Here is a 20,063-nt window from a genome sequence, read left to right as displayed (position 1 = left end):
TTAATTTTTCAAAGAACCCAGGATGTTTCGGCTTTCCTCTGTGTGTAGGCGCAGATGGGAGTTGTATGCGTGATGCTGGGAGAGGGTGCTTGCCGCAGGGGCAGTGCAGAAGCAAGTACTGAAATGGTCTTTTAACTCAGCGAGTCCTCTGTAATATACAAACCGTGCTGCAAAGGCAGTAAGAGAACCTGCGAGGAATTATTTTAATTATTATTATTTGGTATTAGCAGCACAGTTTCTACTCCACCAGTCATCTGAAATGTCTCCCCAAAATATATGCAGGTAAAACCTTTTTGTCACACCGTAGCATCACGCCGCAATTGTGATCGTTAACGCCGCATTTTTATAGTAGCGCGTAAAGTGCTGCTGGGTAGGCCCTCATCCTGCTGTTGGAAGGAGGGACCCCCAGTTTGACTGATCCTTTACTAAAAGCCCCGATGGGAATTTGGTTTAGGGATAATTCTGTTATTTGAGAAGGTTCGTATTGTTGGCTGGGGCATACTCTTCTCTCCCGTTTTTTATCAGCTGACAGAGCCTGTGTCTGATAAATGACTAATAACATTTCTGCAGAGGTGTTACTGGTTAGGAATTAAAATAATATGCGCATTTTTCTTCCTCCTCACCCCCCGCCCTTGGGATGGGGGCAGCTCTCATGTCTGTAAACCATTGCTAGAGCCGTAGTGAAAAGTGCGGAACGCACTCTTTCTTGAAAATACCGCCTTTTTTCCTTGCCAAGCGCTGCCGTAACCTCGGCACAGCGAGCAGATGCCCCAGAGGCAGCCTGCCCAGGCGCCGCCGCCGCCGCGCCAGGTACCTCGCACGGCCCCGAGGGCCAGGCGGGGCGGCGGCGGCGGCGGGCAGGTGCCGCCCAGGGCGGGCGGCGGAGCGCGGCGCCCAGGTGCGGCCGGGGCCGCCGGCGGCAGCGGGCAGCCCGTGGCGCGGGGCGGGCTCAGCCGGCGCCGCGGGGGCTCCGTGCCCCGCCGTCGCCAGCCCGGCGCCCGGCCGGGGGGCGCGGTTGCCTGCAGGGCCGGTCCTCGCCTCGCCTCCCCTCCCCGCGGCGGGGCCTCCCCCTCCGCCGCCCTGCCCCGGCGGCGGCGGGCTGCGCGGTGACCCGCTTGGCTCGCCGCAGGCTGCGCGGGGCCGCCCCGCATGGTGCCCGCCGCTGCCATGAGCCAGGCGCCGGCCCCCCGCCGCGCCGACCGGCCCGACAGCGATGCCCGCAGCGGGGCCCCCAGCCGCGGCCCCGGCCGAGGGATGCCGCCGCCGCCGCCCAGCCTGCCCCAGCTCCTGCACAAGTAAGAGCCGCCCCGCGGGACCGCCGGGGCCGGGAGGGGGCCGGGCCGGGCCGGGCGCTGCTGCTGCTGCCTGCCCGCCGCCGAGGGTCCGGCCGGGGGTCCCGGCCGCGGCAGCGCGGGTGACCGCCCACTGCTGTGGCTGCCGCCGAGCAGAGCCCCCCCGACAGCCCCGCCGCCGCCCCCCGAGCCCCCCCGCCGGGACCGGGGCTTGCAGGGCCCGCGCCCGGCAGCGCAGCGCAGCGGGGGCAGCGCCTCTCCTGCGGGCTGCTCGCCGGCGCCGGGCTTTAGTCCGCTCGAAATCTTAGGTCTGCAAAGTTTGGGGTGGTGGGTTTTCTTTTTCCCCTTCGCCTTTTTTCCTTGCTGTTGCCGCTACTGTATTGCGGTGTGTGCTGCCAGCTCCTCGCACAAGGCAAACCCGCGTCCGCGCAGCCATTTCTTTGCTGGGGAGTTGAAAAGTGCCGTTGCCAGGCCTGGAGCGAGGGGAGCTCGTGTAATGCCAGCGGCGGTTGCATCTCTGCGAAATTATCCCAGAAGGAGTAACCTGTGCGGGCTTGGAAGGTCTAGGAACGAGGGCAGCAAAAAGAAAATGAGCGCTGATGATATTTTGCTGTCTCATTTTCCATCCCGAAAGAGAAACAAAAGTACTTGCGCCGCGCAGATGCAGTGCTATAAGCGATATTTTTCTGGATAAATGAGCTTGAAGACGAGCTGAACGCTCCGTCCTTGGTATAGGGAAGCATGAGAAACGCACAAGTTCATCTGTGCTGAGACGAGATAGTTACATGCACGGTATCTAATTTTTGACTCGTCGTAACGCGATAAAAGAGATAATGGCTTGTAAGAAAGCAGGAAATCTGCTAAGAAATACCAAGTTTGGGAGCCGTTGGAATTGTCTTCTATTACTTTAAGATTGACTGCTTGAATTGGCCAGTAAAAACAACGCTGGGTGCTAAGCAGCAGCGTAGGTTGAGAAACGCTTGGTGACATTATGCTCCCGGCCACCCAGAGCATTAAGTTTGTGTTCGGCCGTCGAGCAAAACCCGCGGGTGACAAAGCAAAGCGGCAGCAGCCCGAGAGCTGCGCTTTGTGCCTCTTTCCTACAGGAACCATTTTCTAAGACCTAACTAGCTCAGTCCTGCCCTTTATTAGTTTGTCAACAACCAGTAACAGTGTAACTAAGAGAGGAAATGCTTGCAGTCCCCTTCCTTGTGTTTTCAAAACGTGGATGTGTGTATATATATGCGTGTGTGTATATGTATGTGTGTATATAGGCGTGTATATTTTAACTTTACAGCAGACTTTGAATATAGACGTTTGAGGCTGGGAGTTGTGTTATCACTAGTGAACACGTGCGGCCCTGGACTTTTAAAGGCGCTGTGGAATGCGGTTCATAAATGTCTTCAAGTTTTTGGTTTTCTTTTTTGTGTGTTTACTTTTAAGGCAGGCTTTATAAGTCGAGCTGTGAAAATGTTAACTGTTCTCGTTATTCGTGTTTTTTATTCCTAATTGGAAATGCCGGCTTTGAAGTTTGCCCTGAACCGGTAGCGGTCGCTTCAGAATTTGGCTGGTTAACTGAAGAGCTGTGCGTGAATTATAACGCAACGGGAAGGTAATTTACACTCATTCAAAACCAGTCTGAACTTTTAAACGGTGGTCTGTAAAGATAACTCTTGTTTAATTTTTATCAGGACTTCTATGCGGACACGTATCGTAAGTCAGACAGCTGAAGCTGTCAAGGCTGCTTCACGATTACATTTCTAGTACGGCGCGCGTTACGTACAGAGGCAGCATGTTTTTGCCAGTGATGCCCGACAGCAGGTCCTAGGTAGGAAAACGTGAAACGAGTCTCCTTTCGGGTCTGTCTGAAAGAAAAGGATGTGAAAGAAGAGCCGTGTTCTGCTGTCCTTTGTCATGGTAATGTTACGCAAAGTGGTAAATGCTGAGCATCTCCATCTAAGGTAGTGCAACTTGATCGCGCTGTTTTGTAAGTGTGCGGCACAGTGTTCGCCTCCGTGTTTACCTTAGAATTAATATGTCTCCCTTCTGCGTTTAATTGGAAAACACAGGGAAATTATATTTTGCTTTGCAGATAACAGCTCAAAATTGTATTGTCTGAATTGGGTATTTGTTGCACTTTATGATTTTTAGGCAATCAGGTATTATGGAATATCTTAAATTGCTGTTCTGAATTTCTGTTCCAACATACTAGAAATATACGATGACTAGCGAAATACTTTAAAAGGCCAAGGAAAGTAGTGATTCTTCTATCTCGGCACAAAATGAAGTTGTAGTTTCCTTATTGGGAAAGGAAACATTAACAGCAGTACCTCCTTTTCCAAGGATTTTGGTTTTATTGACTGCCTTTTTAACAACTGCTGTCTTTTTGCTTTGCAACTGCAGTAACCAAGTGGGCAGCTGTCGAATGTTAATTTTGAGCAATGTAATTCAGAGTAGTGTTTTACTTAATTGGATATTCCTGTTTGAAAGCTTCTATTTTCATTAAACCATTTAAACATATAAAGCTCTCTGGTTCCCTTCCACCTTTCCCCCCAGTACATTTATTAGATTTTTTTTACAGATGTTAGGTGAAGACCAGTGTAATTTAACCAAAAAAAAAAGAAAGAAAGAAAGAAAGAAATTACGTAGGCAGCAGGTAAACTTTCACCGTAAGCATTGAACATTGCTTAAAGGACTAAAATTTAGCAAAACTGGACATCTAAAATGTTTTTGTAATGTAGCTACGTTCACCAAACTCTTGCAATGCAGATAGCATGTACCGTATTTTACAGGACTTTAAACAATGGCTTTCCATTTTACGTTCATAATGGAATTTTGATTTTGAAAGGTAATTGAATCCCTAGTTTGAAATTCCTTGCTGACACTACTTTAATACAGTAAGATATACATTGAAGTGTGCTACTATATAATATTTTTTTTTCCTCCAAGTGAAAAAGTCACTGCAGTTGATAAGAGTCCAAACGTAAGATTTATAGAATGGTTAGAACTTGATATGTAAGCATACTGTAGTGATGTTTGATTGCAAAATACTTCTTATTTTCTGAAAGTAAAAGCCTCCTGCAGTCAAAGCCATGAGGTTGCAGAAATGAGAATGAAAAGCTGAATGCGAAAGGAGGCTGGAACTTGCGCACCCTTCTGAGGATGACTTTTAAAAACATACACTTGCCTGTGAAATAAAGCTGAAAACAGGGAAGAGGGAAAAGGACAATGCTGATTATGGTGTTGGTTAACGTTAATTGATTTCTACTGTGGTTATGCAGAAAGACTCGAAACACGAGAAAGGGCCTGTTTACCAGCAAGTGTGAAATCAATACTGGAAATCTCTGAAAAGACCTTAAATATGTTGCAAAAATAAAGGTTTTGATACAATTTTTTTGAACTGCTGTTTCTTTTTTCTTTAGGAAAGCCTGCTCTTAAGAGAAAAGCTTTGCTTATAGTTTGGAAGTGGCCTTACAAAACGCAGGTTTTAGATGACAGCTCAGTGTTTGATGGATTTTATCACCTGCTCTTAGATTGGCTGGAATGCAAAGGAAGCATGAAAAAGCAGAGACTCTTATTAATAATTCCAGGTGTATGACTCATATCGGTCTGATGGAGCAAGTAGCTAGAAATAACTCAGAGAAAAGGCTGAGTGGTGATGGTGGTTGGCTAAACGTGAGGTTGCATGAAGAATGCTTTCTGTGAAAATTCTCACTTAAAACACGCCACAAAACTCCATAATTATAGGAGACCTAACTGTATTGAAATTGGATTTCTTTGTATGTTTTGATAGTTAGCTGCACGCTTTCTGTTCTGATGATTTCTCACGGGTAATACATCTCCAGTGGAAACTGAGCAATTTTAAATTTCCTGTGGTGAAATGTTTTACATTCACTTACAGTCATTACAAATGAATGTATGGTTTACAAATTGAATAAGACATCTTAAAAATAATAGAGGAAAAAGCAAAGTTAACCCCTCTTTTCTTTTCCTAAGGGGTTATGCTATCCCCGCCTGAGATTTTGAACTTCTCTGGAAGGAAGAAGGAATTTCCAACATCTGCGCCTGAGTCGTCATCAGTTTGTGCCGGTGCTGGGGGCAGGCAGCAGTAAGCAGGCTGATGCTGAGCACTTTGAGTCCTTTCTTTCCTGTAGCTGTGAGGCGGAAACTTTTGGGGGAAAAATAAGTGCCAAAGAATGTTTTAAAATTTTAAGTCATTACATTTAAACACCTTTTTACACTTTTTGTGATTTTTTTTTCTTTTCCTTTTTTTTTTTTTTTTCCCCAACTCAAGGTCTCTTGGGAGAGATAACATTTGAAATGTATTCCCATTATATACATTAGTCATGGCAAATAGTTTGGCATATAAGGCAAAGGCGAAGCTGATACTTAACAAGGGGACATTAGGAGAAATGCTGGTTTTACTGTTTCTCTTCTTAGAGATCTAGGCTTTCCATATTTGTTTGTCTTTTAAAGTACACGTTCAAAATCTGAGTTACTTTCCTATCCTGCAGAGCTCTCAAACCTCAGCTGGTTCGCATGGAAACCACTGTAACTACTCATGCCTAAATAGAAATGAAAATAAAACAGAAACTGCTGTAGCTGTCTTAGGCGAGAAATGCTAACAAAACAAGAGAAAGGAGCTAAAAAAGCAAACTGTGCCCTACAGGCCATGCAGAACTAGGCAGAGCGTGTGGGAGCCAAACCCACAGTGTTAAGCTTCTCGTTGTGTATCGCATTCGTTGCCTCTTTCCGTTATGAGACATGCAATGGGGGGATCCTGTTTTCCTCTGAATTTTCTGTCTCCTGGCTGTGTATTTATTGAGCTGCTGCTTAGACCTCACCGGGCATTCAATTCGGGGCTCGACGTGCTTGCAGCAAACGGGGGGAAGCACCACGGGGCTGCTCCCCTTTGATGCACAGTCGCTTTCATGCTTTCGAAAAGTTTAAAAAGTAGCATCAAGAGATGATACCTGTCCTGGAGTCAGGTAATTCAAATGTATTTTTTCTCTTCAAATTTTTTAATTTTAAATACTCCCTTCTTCCTTTCCCCCCCTCCCACCCCCCCACTATTTGTGACTCTGTGGGATACCAGTCACCATTCCTTTATGAAAGATGTGACCCACAGCTCAAAGTTGAATTCAACTTTCATCTCCCCCTGCCCCTTCTTTCTCCTTTGGTCTGTTCAAGTGTTGGTAATAAGAGCTCTGAAAATAATCTTGCATATACCTGTGATCATTACATAAACGTTCTCTGTTTTAAACAAAAATGACTGAAAGTTTGGGTTTATTTTATTCTGATTATTTTTTTAAACTCTATTTTAAAACCAAAAGTCTATGGGGAGAGAAAAGCTCAGTAAAATTGCATTTAAGGCTTGGAAGAGGGAGCACAGAGGTACAGACTGGAGAGGGATCAGAAAAAGAGACCTTTAGAAGAAGTCCCTTGCGTACCAACATCTCACCTAATGTAGCTTTTATTATCGGTTATCAACCAGTTCTGGGTGGCCCAGAAACAAGGACATTATTGCATGGATTTTAGTGGAGGTGTAGATAGCAGCAGCAGTATAAGCTTTGGTAAAGAGTGAAATGATCCGCGCTTCATGACAGGCAACACAGTCAGTGTTTTATGGAACACAACACATGGCCACGGAGCCTTCTTTACTGTAACTAAGTTGCTTGGATCTTGCTCTGGTTTTGGAAATTTAATACTACTGTTCCCATCAATGAGAAGACTGGGAAATCTGGTCCTTTGTTTCTGCTCTTACTTTGGTCGTTGTCAATGCAGACCTGCCTGCGCGTGGCCTGCCCAGCTAACGCAATCTCGCGGAGCCCGTGCGGGCTGGCGGAGGTGGCTGAAAGCTGCCGTACCCCTAACGCTGAGCCTTGCTGGTGGCTGCCAAAATGGGAAGAACTAGAGCCTTAAAGATGTACTTAGGCTTTACAGGGGCCTGCAGAGATTTGTTTAGGAGGGTAACGAATGGGTTCTTTGCGTGAAATAGTAACTTTAGTCACTTTAGAATATTATTTGAAATAGTGTCTGCTGCTTGTGAAGAGTAAGGTCTCTCGATTTGTTTCTAACTGACTCTGGTGATCTGATTTGCAGCTAGAAGCTTTATCAGACTGACTTTATTCTTCTGAATGTATTCCTCCTGCTTTTTTCCATTTTATAGTTGATTTATGGATGTGATGGCTCTGTTAGCCTCTGCCCCTTTTTGTCACGCTAACGGCCCGTCACTGTGAAGCTGTCACTTTGCACACTGGGTAAAACCAGAAGACCTGCCCCTTTGCATTCTGGAAACTTATAAAATCTGCCCTGCTCTGACAGCTCGAGCCTAGCCCATTTCACAAATGCCTCTTGCCTGGTTGGGAAAAAATGCCGCACGCAAGTGTTGCGCATTGTGTTGCAGGAAGAGGGCAAAGGCTTTTTTTTTTTACAGGAACAGTATTTTCTAAGTGGACAGAGACGATTATTTTGTTGCGGGCTTATCACTCATTTTCGCGTATGCAAAACTGAAATTTATTTAACTGCTATTTATTAAGTATCCAAATACCACGTATTTATCTCTCACATCTGAGGCGCTAGGCGGAAGCCAGCTTTGTTGTTACTTTTTTGCATGTGCACAATGGGGGATGAGCTGAACTGGCATTGAGCGGGAGCGGGGTGGAGTTGCGCTCTGCGGCTGTTGCGCTCTGTGATGCTGATCTGGCCAAACTTTGCCCTCCGCCCCCCAAATATGTCCTCCATAGTCCTTGTTTAAGGAAGTGCGGGTATTGGCTCTAAAGATGCCATGATGCCTGCCCAAGTCTGTGGATGATGCGAATCTGTAGCTTTAACAGATGTAAAGTGGAGCTCATCTGATGCTGTGTTAACTTTAAAATCTGTCCATGTTGCATGAAATGTTAATGGTAGTGACTGCTTTAAGAGGCTCAAGTTAATATTCTGCTTCATCACTTGTGGATGTACCCCTTACTAGTAAGAGAAAGGGATAAGAAAAGGAAGCGTTTAATTCTTACTCCTTCTGCAGGCCACAGCGGACAGAGAAAATGTTATTGTGGGCAGGCTGTGAGTAAAGCCCTGGCTGACTTCTGGTCACCTGCTGCCTTCTCTGCCTTAGTAGCTTTAGAGATACCAAAAGCATCCAATGTTCTTTGGTCGTAGTTTTCTTCAAGTTGGTATAAAACTTGTGATTTTCCGTACAGAAGGCTGCAGTGTGTTGGAATTCTGGCAATGTAAAATGTCTGGAGTTTGGTACTGTCAAAAGCTACAGTTTTGTGTGTTGTGGGTTTTTTTTCCCGGAGGAGGAGGAAGTGTGAGTTGATGGTGTTTCTGAGCTAGGGCCGCTTCTCAGGACACAGAGCCTTGGAAATGTGCAGGAGCCGCTCTTGCGTTTTCGCTTACATTTGAATCTTTGTTTCAAGAAATAGATTTTAAAGTAGTTCTGCAACGAGTGGTTTGACAGCTGTTTCCTTTATCGATCATTAAATAATCTTCTGTGGGCTTTTGCATGTCGTTGCAATAATAAATAGACCACAGTCTGTTTCTGTGCTAAGAAATATTATTTCTGTCTCTGTTGCTTAGCATGTCCTCCCTTAGGTGAAGGTGTGCTAAGTAATGTTCTGAGGTTGCTGACCTGCAGGGTTCATTGCACTGACCAACTTCTATTTTCTCGTTTTGGCCTTGGTTTTTAAAAAAGTGTAAAATAAAATCTGCCAAATATTTATTGAGAACAAAATGCCAGCTATTGCTTTAATAATGTCTTGTAGAGTCCTGAACACTTTCCACCCTGCTTTCTGCTCTCCTTGGAAGCAGCGGGAGAGCTGACCGCCTCTGGTACAGCGAAATTCCCTCCAGTCCCCACAGAGCTGTGCGCTATGTGCGTTTGCATTGTTTGCAGGTCTGGATGTTGCTCCAGCAATTGTGGAAGATTTCCTCTCTTCCCCCACATAAAAGTTCTTGTCAGAGACAGTGCACAGCTTAGACTGAGGATGGGATTTGAAGAAAAGATGAGTTTTGTCTCCTAAAACCGGAGAGAGAGATATTAGCAAGTTAGACTGAGTTATTTTGAGCCTTAGGCACCTCTTATCTTCCAAGCTCTTCCATTAACACATCTTAACATTCACAGCCCTGCTATCCCTGTGCTCTGTGCCATCCATTTGTGCTCCGCTCTTTCTCCACTCAGGCACGTGGCACATTCCTGCAAGGTCACCTACAGCTTTCCGCCGTCCTGACAACCAGCAACCAAACGTCAGGCTCTTTTCTTTATTTACAGCTTCACTCAAGGTCATGGTCCTATCCTGTAGCAATGCTTTCTCCTCATTGCAAGGGCAGGGCTCTCCGTTTTGCTGGCATCTTTCTGTTGACTGTTCCTGAAATGGCCCGAGAGGTTTGCCTCCAGTTTCTCTGATAGGTGTTATGCTTAGGAAAATGGTGTTGATGTGTCCATCGTTGAACACATCTGTAAATAATGCAGAAGAACAGTGATTGACCGGGATGGTGGTTAGATGCCTTTGTTGGCAGAATGAGCAAACACGATCATAGATAAAGTGGTATCAAAAGAGTAAAAAATTCTGTGCTACTTGAATCCACGTTAGTGCTCACATATTTGTTCTTTGTGGGACTATTACGTTATTTGAATATACCTTCATTTTCCAGCTCCTGGAGAAGTAAAAAGTGCTAAAAAACTAATAACTTGTAGTAAAATTTGAGCGAATCACATACGAACGTATCTTTCGTAGATCATGCTTCTTCCAAAGGACAAGGATTACTATTGTTCAGTCTAGTTTTTGGTTTTTTTTCCCCCATTGCAGAGTATAAAAGGATAGATTCAGTTTCCCTCAAAGAATAAGTGAAATGGAAATGTGTAAGGATACTTATTTCATTTGGTTTAGATGGTTAAAATATATGTGTGGAGTAAAGCAGCACCTATCTTATATATCGCATAAATGTGTTAGGTGGTCAATCCAGTTTATTGTCAGGGATAAATAAGACTTAAATTCCTCTTTGGATATAGTGTATGAGCCTGATCTTGCAAAGCCTTATTCATACACATGAGGATTATTTATGTGTGTAAGGCTTTAGAGGATCAGACCTTATCATCTAAACCTCTAAGGCTTCATGAATATTTACTGCTTGGTTTTTTTTGCCAGGTCACCAGGACTCTTGAGCAGCACTGCTCTGTTTGTAATCTATTTGTAGAAGAAATGACCCTTTTCTACTAAAATTTGAACACATGGGAGTAAGACCCCTGCCACTTTTTATTTATCTGACTGTTTAGTATGAAAGTTTGTTGTTTTCTTTTTTTTTTTTTGGTGTGTATTTCAGGGATTTAAAAACTATTGTTTTGCTTTGGTGCCTCTATAATTTAGAGCTGTATGAAGTGAAAGTTGGTAGCAGTGTTCCAAGGCTGAGGTCTTGATTGGCAAGTTTTAGCTCGGAATAAATTTTCACAGCTGATCCATAAATCCCTGACGGACCATTAGGAGCTTCAGAGCAACACTGGCAAGCTCCCCTACAATAATTGTAGTTTTAAGTTTGTTATATTTAGCTTTCTCACCTCTTAGCTGGATGCCAGGGAGACTTCACTGGAAGCAAACCATTATATCCTCTCCGTATCTACTTTTTACTCCGAGCTGGCAGTTTGTACAAGTAGCACAGTGTGGGAGGAGGGCTCGCTCGCTGGTTGACTCCCGGTGGACGAGGCAGAGACTGTCAAAGAATGTGACTTGTGACAAACAGACCCCAGGTCTCAAGTGAGACATTCCAGGAATTGGAGGAGACCTGGAGCACATCGCTTCTTGCTCCCCTCCTTCCCCCTGCTCTCAAGAAATAACAGGACGACCAAGGGAGGCAGGAAAAATGTTTCCTCGAGCTTAAATGTGACAGAGTCGCATGTAACTCTCTGAGACTGAGAGACAGCTCTTAATTTACAGTCCCTGAGGTAATTTTATTTATTTATCTACAGCAAAGTTGGCAGTTGTAAGAGTGACCACCACCCTAAGAAAAGAACTGCTTTCTCCAGCATGGGTGACAGCAGTGAGAGTAGCAGGCTTTTCTTTTGAGTATCCTGTTGGTGGAGGTAACGGTGTTAATGGAGCAGCTGGAAGCCTTACTTTGTAGACTGCATCCCCATCACGCTAGCCGCTCTATCAGTGCGCCGTAAAACCAGTGCCAGGCACGCAAATGCAAACAGATGAAAGAAGTTATTTCTGATAAACCTTGAAGAAGGCCAGCCTAACTTGTGATAGGCCAATATTAGTGTTGAAGTGAGTACGTTACGTCTTTGTTAAGCCATGGAGAATGCTTCTCATAAATTAGGACCCCATCTGGAGGCCTAATAAAGCCAGAGGAAAGGTTCCCATCACTGGAGGAAAGATTCCCATCAGTTTCTCTGGGTTTCGGGTCCTGCTGGATGGGCTCTGGGAGCAAACTCAGACTTGGCAGATTGCTTGGGCAGTTAATGAAAATGCTGTGCCTTTCCTTCTGCAATTCAGACTGTTTTGCCAAGGTTGTTCTTGCCGTTTGGTGGAATCTAGTGTTATTTTCTTGCTTTAGGGAATGGGAGCGTGTACGCGTTTAGGCAAACTCTTCCCAAACCAGCCTGTTTTACCTAGGTCACTAAATTAATTTCTTTACATAGGAGGGTGATTGAGGACAAGTATCTGAACTAATTATCAAAAGGGAAAGGAGGAAGAATTGGTGCTGGTGTCTTATATTTGAATTTTCAGATAATTCTCTAGACCAAGAAAAGCAAAAAAATTCATTCATATTTAAAGTTCCTTCAAGCAAAAATTCCTTCAGGTTAACGTTTTTAGCTTAGAAGAATCAGAAAATTTGTTGATTGGAGTCTTGTTAGGTTAGCAATTTGGCAGGTAACCATATATAGCAGTACAGTGAGTGATGAACTCACTGTACACACTTTGTATTGCACTCACGCCTGAGAAAAATATAAAATAGAGAGATCTTCTGTAAGAGAGACTGAATCACTTGTCTTTTCAGTCCTTGCTTTCAAGTGCTTTAACTTCATTTGATGCAGCATGTCAAGTGGGAAGCATCACTACTCTAGTGGGAATAGAAACGTTATTGATGCCTCAGCCAGATCTGGTATCCAGCGCCTAAACTGTAAATGCTAACAGTGGCATGAGTAAATGAACTAATTACGTGTGTATAAATGAAACGCAGAGCATACTTCAGCTGGAAGATAGCACCCTTCATCTGCATCTCCTCATGGAAGAAAGATTTCAAAACAATTTTGAGCTCTTAATACGACTTAGGAACAAGGGTGGGATTGTAGGAAAAAAACACAGCAACTAAAAATGTGTAACAGTTTTAATATTAAAACCAAAAGATATTAGAAAGAATATGGATACCAGCAAAATACTTCTTCCTAGGCTTACCTGTGTTACGTGTGCTCTGCTTTATTTCCTCAACAAGTGGGAAGCAGGTCACAAAGAGGACAGCAGGAACCTCTGGTATTTTGGGGCAAACAGTTTACTAAGATAACAGGGTGTAGATAAGAACAGCAGGTGGTGCTCGGACTAACTGAGGCTGCTACCATCTACAAAGCAGAACTTAAGTCTTACTTAAAAAGGTGCTTTTAACACAGTTGAGGATAAGTCTTACTTAAAAAGGGTCTTTTAACACAGTTGAGGATATCGGTGACCATCTGACTTTCCCTTGGATAGCTCCTGTCACTTTGGGAAGAATATGGTGGGAAAATAAGCTGAGTGCTGATTATCCTCCAGTACGCTGTCGCTGTTCCCTCAGGGACAGCGCATGTCTCCGTTCGATGCCGTTGGCTAGGACAGCGTTCAGCCCTGCCTCGCTGCCCTCATTCACCAGACTGAAGCACTGTTGAATGGGACAGGAGCTGCTTCTGGGAAGTTGCGTTTGGGTTAGGCTAGTCGGAGATGGTCAGAAAGGGGAAATGGGTGATGGAGGCACATCCCAGAAAAAGAAGCAATCTTCTTTTTGTGGGAAAACCCTATATAGTTCTCCCCAACTTCTTGGAAAGAATCTAGGCATCCTGCTGGCATCCTGCTGGTGCTGGGTCAAGCACTTTTGCGTTTTTCCCGTTCTGCAGTTTAGTCTTGGTCTAGCTGCTATCAGCATTTTCTTTTCCAGCTATTAATTAACGTGAGAATGAAGTTAAAAGTTATCTCAAGGTGCAGACTCAGTCAATTGCTTTTTTCCTCCTCATGAGAGAAAAGGGTGCATGCTTACAACTTAAAAGCAAGTGAAACCGTGTGTGGTGCACAAACTGTGGCGTCACCTGGAAGAGACTGGACTGCTCTCCAGACTCCCGGCACTTCTCTATCCTCCCTAACTAAAAGGTGTCCGTACACATTTTCTTTAAACTTTCCAGTGTATCATGAGAGGAAGAAAATGAATCTCTTAAAATCAGTGCAAAGTGTGTAGATTTGTGTTGGGATTATTTAGTAATTGCAAGAGGAGACTGGTGGGAAAACTGGAAAAGTTGTGTCTTTTCCTGTGCTGTCATTATTTAACCCTTAAGCAGCCACTTATATATAACCAGACTGCTATATAAACCTTTGAGCATACAAGTGGTCTGAGGAAACAAACCAGAACTTTTTCCTGATTGAAAGGCTGTCTAGACTTATCTCGGGCTCGAGCAGGTTATTAATAGAACATGCTGCATTTCCTTCACATAAAAATACGAAGGGCACTTTGCTGAGAAAAAAATCGTGCTGTGCCTTTCTGTCTTTGGGACCAGCTCATCACCCAGCTAAAATTAAAAGGTGAAGTCAGGCAGTTCTTGCTCTCTATTTTTAAACTGCTTCAGCATATGAATGTGAGTGTGAAATCTTTCTTTAGGCCTCTCTTAACTCAATTACCTACTTATTCAAAATATTCTCTTCTCAAATTGCGTAGCCATATTCGTCTTTCTTATGGGCATGCTGGAAAAACATATGCTTTTCTTTAGCTACTCAATGTTTGTTTAATTAGGTCTATGTTCAGTTCATAGTTATGCAGTTATTTACCAGTGATGGAAGCCTCTAGGTAAGCATTTAAAAATCTATTTTGATCAGTTAAAAAGTTAGCAAGTAAATGTTTTTTTTGGTAGATATGTTAAATCTTTTTCTTCTAGAAAATACTGTGATGAGGCTCAGTTTAAAAAAACTTAGTAAAAAAAATTCGAATTAATAATTTTTTGACCTTAATAATACAAAATCTCATATCCCAACAGAAGAAAAAATTGATTCACTTTTTTGATTTAAATCTTTTGTTCTGTGCAAGCTTACTCCTATTTTGTTTTACTTCTAGGGCTTTTCTTTCGTGTTTGGGGAGAAGGGGTGGAGGCCCCAGCACTTGAACTGCTTGTGAGTCATAGGTTTGCTGCTTCTTGTGTACGGATTTGAATATGCTGATTTCTTCTTCCTGTGTTTCAGTGAATCTGGGGGGCTTGGGGAGCAGTCAGGCACCTTTGGAATGTAATTGAGCGCTCTTTACTCGGCGAGAGAAATAATTTTCTCCAGAATCTTGGTTTCAGCCTGCAGAGGGTGTACTTTGCTCCCTGCACAGAGCTGGTAACACATCATCCGATTAAGAGCGTGTTGTGAATCCATCATTGCACCTAGAATTAGGAAGGAGAAAAAGTGTGTCTGTCTGTCTTTTTCCCTGTGACACCTGTCCCTTGGTTTCTTTGCCTACCAGCCGTTTGAAGCACAGACTATGACTGTTTCTCATGTATCGAGGGTGGTGGGACCCGGACCCCTTCTGAACTGATCCTTCTCATGATTAAAAGGATACTCTTGAGAGCATGTGCTGTTTCTTTGCCTGGCCGTTGATCATAAACACAGTATGAAATGGTGACGTGTGGTCTTTTCTTCTCCGTGTTTTCCCAGTTTCCTTCCTTTTGCCAGTGAGGGCAGCTGAGGTGTCAGAGATCTTGGGTGAGTCTTTCCTGCAGTTTCCTGTGCGCAGGCCAGACCAGATCCTTCATGTGGTTTGTCAAGCAGTGATTTGAAGGCTTGATGAGGTGTTACATTTTGTAAGGCGTTTCCTTCAGTGTCCAGAGACCCCTGGAGTGTGCATATGGGCGTGAGGTTTTAGTCCTGCCTTTGACAGATAAATGAGTAAACGGATTGAGGCAGAGTGTCTTTAGGGTGGCTGGTACTTGGGGATGGCCGCAAGCGTGGTCACATCTCCCTAGGTAAATCCTGCATGCCGTTGATCTGAACAGGGTATTTCCACATATACAGAGGTATTTCCCTCTCTCGCCGACCAGAAATACCTGAGATTTCATGCGCTTGGATTTTAGATGATAGCACAGTTCTACTGCTGGTGAGAAACATGTTGCTATTCGTGGTGTTAAGCAGCAGTATAGTTAGATAGCTAGACGGTGATGTTAAGTAACACAAACCTGGAGCCACAGTCTTTTCGACACATCTTTCAATGCCAGTCTTTGTGCCCGGGACTGTTCACCCATGAATTTGTTCCAAGCTTCCACCCCCGCCCTGCCTTCTTCATAAAACTCTTGGAAAACCATCTGTTCTGTAAATCATTCTGCCCGGACTGGCCGCTCGGCCCCCCTGTCCCATTGCCCGTTTTTGGCTTCAGACTGAAAACTTCTCAGCGGAGAGATTTATGTAGGCATTTTACATCTCATAAAGTATTGTGTATACTTCTCCTCTACGAGTGACTGACGCGATTCTTCCAGAACCGAAGAGTGCATTTTAAGACTTAAATATAGACATGATGTTCACCTAGACAATGGGTTTTATACACGGCTAATTATATTCATAGGTTTTTCTCTTCTCCAACTGCAGACTGTAGGCCAACATTAGAAATGTTACACTGATGGTTACCCACAAAGCTCTCCTCCTGCTGCCAGCTTTGCCTACATCATCTTTTGCTTTTAGAACGGTAACTGTTGATTTGGTTTTCGTAAATGAGCATAGTTACTGTGCCGTTTCGCTGAAGTAGTAGTAGTAGTGAAACAAGCCCTCAAGGATGTGCCTAAACCTTATCAAAATCAGTGTGTTTTAACTGCGATTACATACTTCTGTGGTTGAAATGGAGCCTGAAGAATTTGTCCTCTGGAATCTCATGTTATGATTTTGCCCCTGGAAGTGGAGCATTAAGCTATCAGAAGGATTCCCAGTCATTGGCAATCAGCCATTATGTGCATGTTAATCCACAGCAGGAAATTCAGACAGCTTTTGATGTAGTAATGCTCGTCTATTAAGGATAAGCAGAAGATCAGGGATAGTAGTTACCTTCAGAATTGATCAATTGAAACTGAAGTTGTTTATATCAAATAAGCTATGTATTTCTAATTCATGCTGTGGGGAAAGGAGAATTTTATGGATGTGGTGTAAATCTAGTGGAGTTGCTAATTGTGTGAGTTTAATATCGACCAGGGGTATTAGACTTCCCACAACAGACTTCATGTTACAGTGCTGCTTAGGTTTGGTGGTGGGTGTTTTTCTTTTTTGTTTTAATATAGAGGAACCATCAATAAGAGATGAAGAGAAGTTTTGACGTATAGGGCAGAAGACTAGTACTCTGCAATCCATTCATTCATATTTTGGCTTTGCAGCCTGGTGATCTGAGGGAGGTTTCCCATCCTGTCCCGTCCCATCCCATCTGGCACCATTTTCCAACAGTAGGGTAGAGATGAGAGTGCTTACCAACAGTTTGGCCAACCACTCCAAGAATCCCAGATGGAAAGTTTATGGGTGCTGACAATAATTACCCACTAGTTAAGCAGAACAGCACCTTTGATACTTCAGTGGAGGTACTTGCACTCAGACCATTCAGACTAGACAACTGCTGTCATTGAGAGAAAAAGCCACCTTCCTACCTCCCTTTGGAATAAACGCTCTAACCCCTCTTGCCCATTCATACTGGATGGGATTGTCAGAGATGTGCCAGTTTTTACAAAGGGAGGGGGCAATAACAGAGCTGGTGTGAGGCCCTCATGACACTTTCTCCAGGATTGCAGACTTGAATTTCAGGGCAGAAAGCAAGTGTTAGCATTCATTTAAAAAGAGGCGATTAAGACATACTAAAAGTATTCCGCGTTTTCTAAGGGTGTAAATTTAAATCAGCATTGCATCATTTTCACCCTGGTAAGTCTTTGGGAAAGTTCATGTTAATTTAAATGATATGAACCTTCAGAGATTTTGTATTTTAGCCAAATACAAAAGAGGCTCATTAGCCACTTAGAAAAATAAGCCATTTCTCTACATTTTGAAACTAGGTCGTTTCTTTGAATGTATTGGAAGTGATCAAATCACATACAGTTTTAACTTTCTTGTTTTTTGTTTGTTTTTTTGGAGGGGAAAAATCCTCTATTTCCAAATATGATATATGAAATATATTTAAGTGGGTAATAAAACCAAAGAGCCACTAAAATGTGTAAGAATGATACAAAGATTCCTGTCACATGATCTGATAACAAAAGCTGAGGAAAACCAGAGGAAATAACTTTGTTGCATAGCATATCATGCAAATGGAATAGAGAACATCTCAACATTATTTAAAAGAAAAAAAAGGAAATATGTATTTACATGCATAGGGTTTTTTTGGTGGCGGTGTGTATTTGTGCACCTAGTTTTATTTATTTAAGGAACTCCTATTTAGCAAACATTCACTTTTTTAAACTACTAATACTTCTAACTTTTCTAAACATATAAATACTCCCTTGTGATCTCGCACACAACTTTCATCCCCTAAAAAGAGCTGTGCCGGTCTAACCAGAGACTTGTGTAAAAATTATGTTAAATGACACCGTATGTGATATGTTATATTGACCAAATAGTCCTGTGGTTCTCTAGCATGTTATTGAGGCAGCCTGGGTGAAAGCACGGATGCTGCTGTGATGGAAACTGGCTTTATCTTTTCAGGGCTTGATTTTTAAAAAACAAACAGACCTGAACTGTTCAAAATTCCCCTGATGCTTTGGCTTTTCTGTCGGTTGAGATTTCAGCTACCTGAGTGGCCCATTGCATAATACAACTTTTACAGCAACTTCTGTAAGGTACCTAGCACGCGCTGGCTATACATGTGACAATTTTAACTCTGAATTGTGCTTTAAATTTATTTTAAATTCAGTCATTTCGATTCACCATATTTATACTAAATATGCAATTAGGTTAACCTGACCTGCTTGTTTGCAGGTTGGGGGCTGTGGAAAAGTTCAGCCGCTGAGCATGTCGTATAGGCGTGACTTTGCATTAGTGTAATTTTTGAGCCATGGATAAGACCCCTGTCTATGTCCTTAGTGATGCTGAAGGCTTGAAAGCAAAACAAGCCGTATGGGAAAGCCAGTCCAGATGTTTCCTTTGCTGAGCTGTCTGCCGATCGCCGTGTCAGGGTCTCGGCTTTGTCTTCCCGAAAAAAGCATCGTGAGGAGCGTGGGGGAACCTGCCCGCCGGGGCTCTGCGTAGAGAGGGGTCCGCTGCGGCACGCCTCTGCTCCCGGCTGCTGACCTTCGATGGCCGTCAGCCACGGGGCAGGTTGCACAGAAAAGGATCTGGGCGCTGTTGTACAAACTCGGCCTCGCTTGTCAGACGCAGTGCTAGTCCCTTGCTGGCAAGGGACACGTCCAGCTTCTCCTGCAGTGAGCGTGAACCCCGCAGCGTGCTTGTCGTCGGCCAGAAATAACATACGATGTTGGGCGTACCTGATGGGAAAGAGGGTAACGCTGAAGGCAACAGGCGCAAAGGCCTGTTTGTATAAGTACGAAACGCCGTGTTTGGTTGCCGAGTTGCTCTCTGGTGCGTTCTTTGGGTAGCGCTTATCTTCGCTGGCTGAGCACCAGCAGTCGTTCCTGTCCTTTCCAGCGCAGGGATAACCTGCAGCCCCTGGACTACAGTGTCCCCGTTCCCCGCCAGCCTGTCTTACCCACTCGCTGAGTTGTTTGGGGTAGCGCCCTTAAATTTCTGCGTCGCTGTCAAGCACTCGCCTGCTCGCAGATCCCACGGAAGAGGGAACGGCAGTTGTTAACCAGTCGCTGGGGAATCCTCAAACCACCTGGCTGCTCCTGAAAACCCGTGTCCCCGTACTGGTTTTCTGAGCTAAGTAATCCACCGCAAGCATGGGTTTAGCAAGACAATCTATCAGTGAAGGTTTGCATCGGTATATAATTGGTTAGGGATATAAGCTGGAATTTAAATTTATACTTCGATATGGTATTCATTTAAAACAATATCCTACTTAGGATTTCGGTGACATATTTTACAAATCACTCTTCAGATGCTCTTTCTGGAGCCCAGATGGTTATGCTGTATGTGAAGAACAGATTCAGGAGGCTTCATAGTGTTAGTCGTTATCTTGTAATGTTTTCCAGATGGCAGAACATGATGAAATCTGGACTGTCCAGTTCGTTTCACTGCAGTGTAAACACTGTCACACCCCTAAGTAACCAAGACACTTTAAGAAGCCCGTCAGGCTAATATGACGATAGCTAGTTAATCCAAGTGTTCTTTATTACATTATGAAAACTGCAGCTTAACAAATTGCTTGTTGGTGAATGCAGGAAGTTTGATTACTATTCAAAGCTCTTGGAGAATTAGATACGTGACCTGGATGAGCTAGCTCAAAGTGTACTTTCAGCAAATAAATTTCATTTTACTGAGGGCTGTAAAGCAGTTCACATCTGTTCAGTTTTGCGTTTCTCTAGCAACACTTGGCAATTTCACTTCTTGCTCTTTGGAGAAGTGATGCAAACGTTTGTTTGTTTGTATGTTTGCATTGATCTGAAATTAAACCCCAGCACCAGCATCGCCAGTTGTGTGGGCATGATGG

At 43.9% G+C, this 20,063-nt stretch overlaps 1 protein-coding gene across 1 annotated transcript in view; it reads left to right on the top strand.

Moving 5' to 3' along the window:
* The first annotated feature begins 1,149 nt into the window (after nt 1-1,149).
* RBM20 (RNA binding motif protein 20) overlaps nt 1,150-20,063 on the top strand; it is a 104,704-nt gene continuing 85,790 nt past the window's right edge. The window contains exon 1 of the mRNA XM_068949641.1: nt 1,150-1,295. Within this exon, the coding sequence (XP_068805742.1) occupies nt 1,150-1,295 (146 nt within the window). The remainder of the gene's footprint in view (nt 1,296-20,063) is intronic.

This window comes from Struthio camelus, chromosome 7 (assembly GCF_040807025.1).
Source record: "Struthio camelus isolate bStrCam1 chromosome 7, bStrCam1.hap1, whole genome shotgun sequence".
NCBI lineage: Eukaryota > Metazoa > Chordata > Aves > Struthioniformes > Struthionidae > Struthio > Struthio camelus.
Note: the sequence above shows the minus strand (reverse complement) of the source record. Positions and strands in the feature narration are given on the sequence as shown.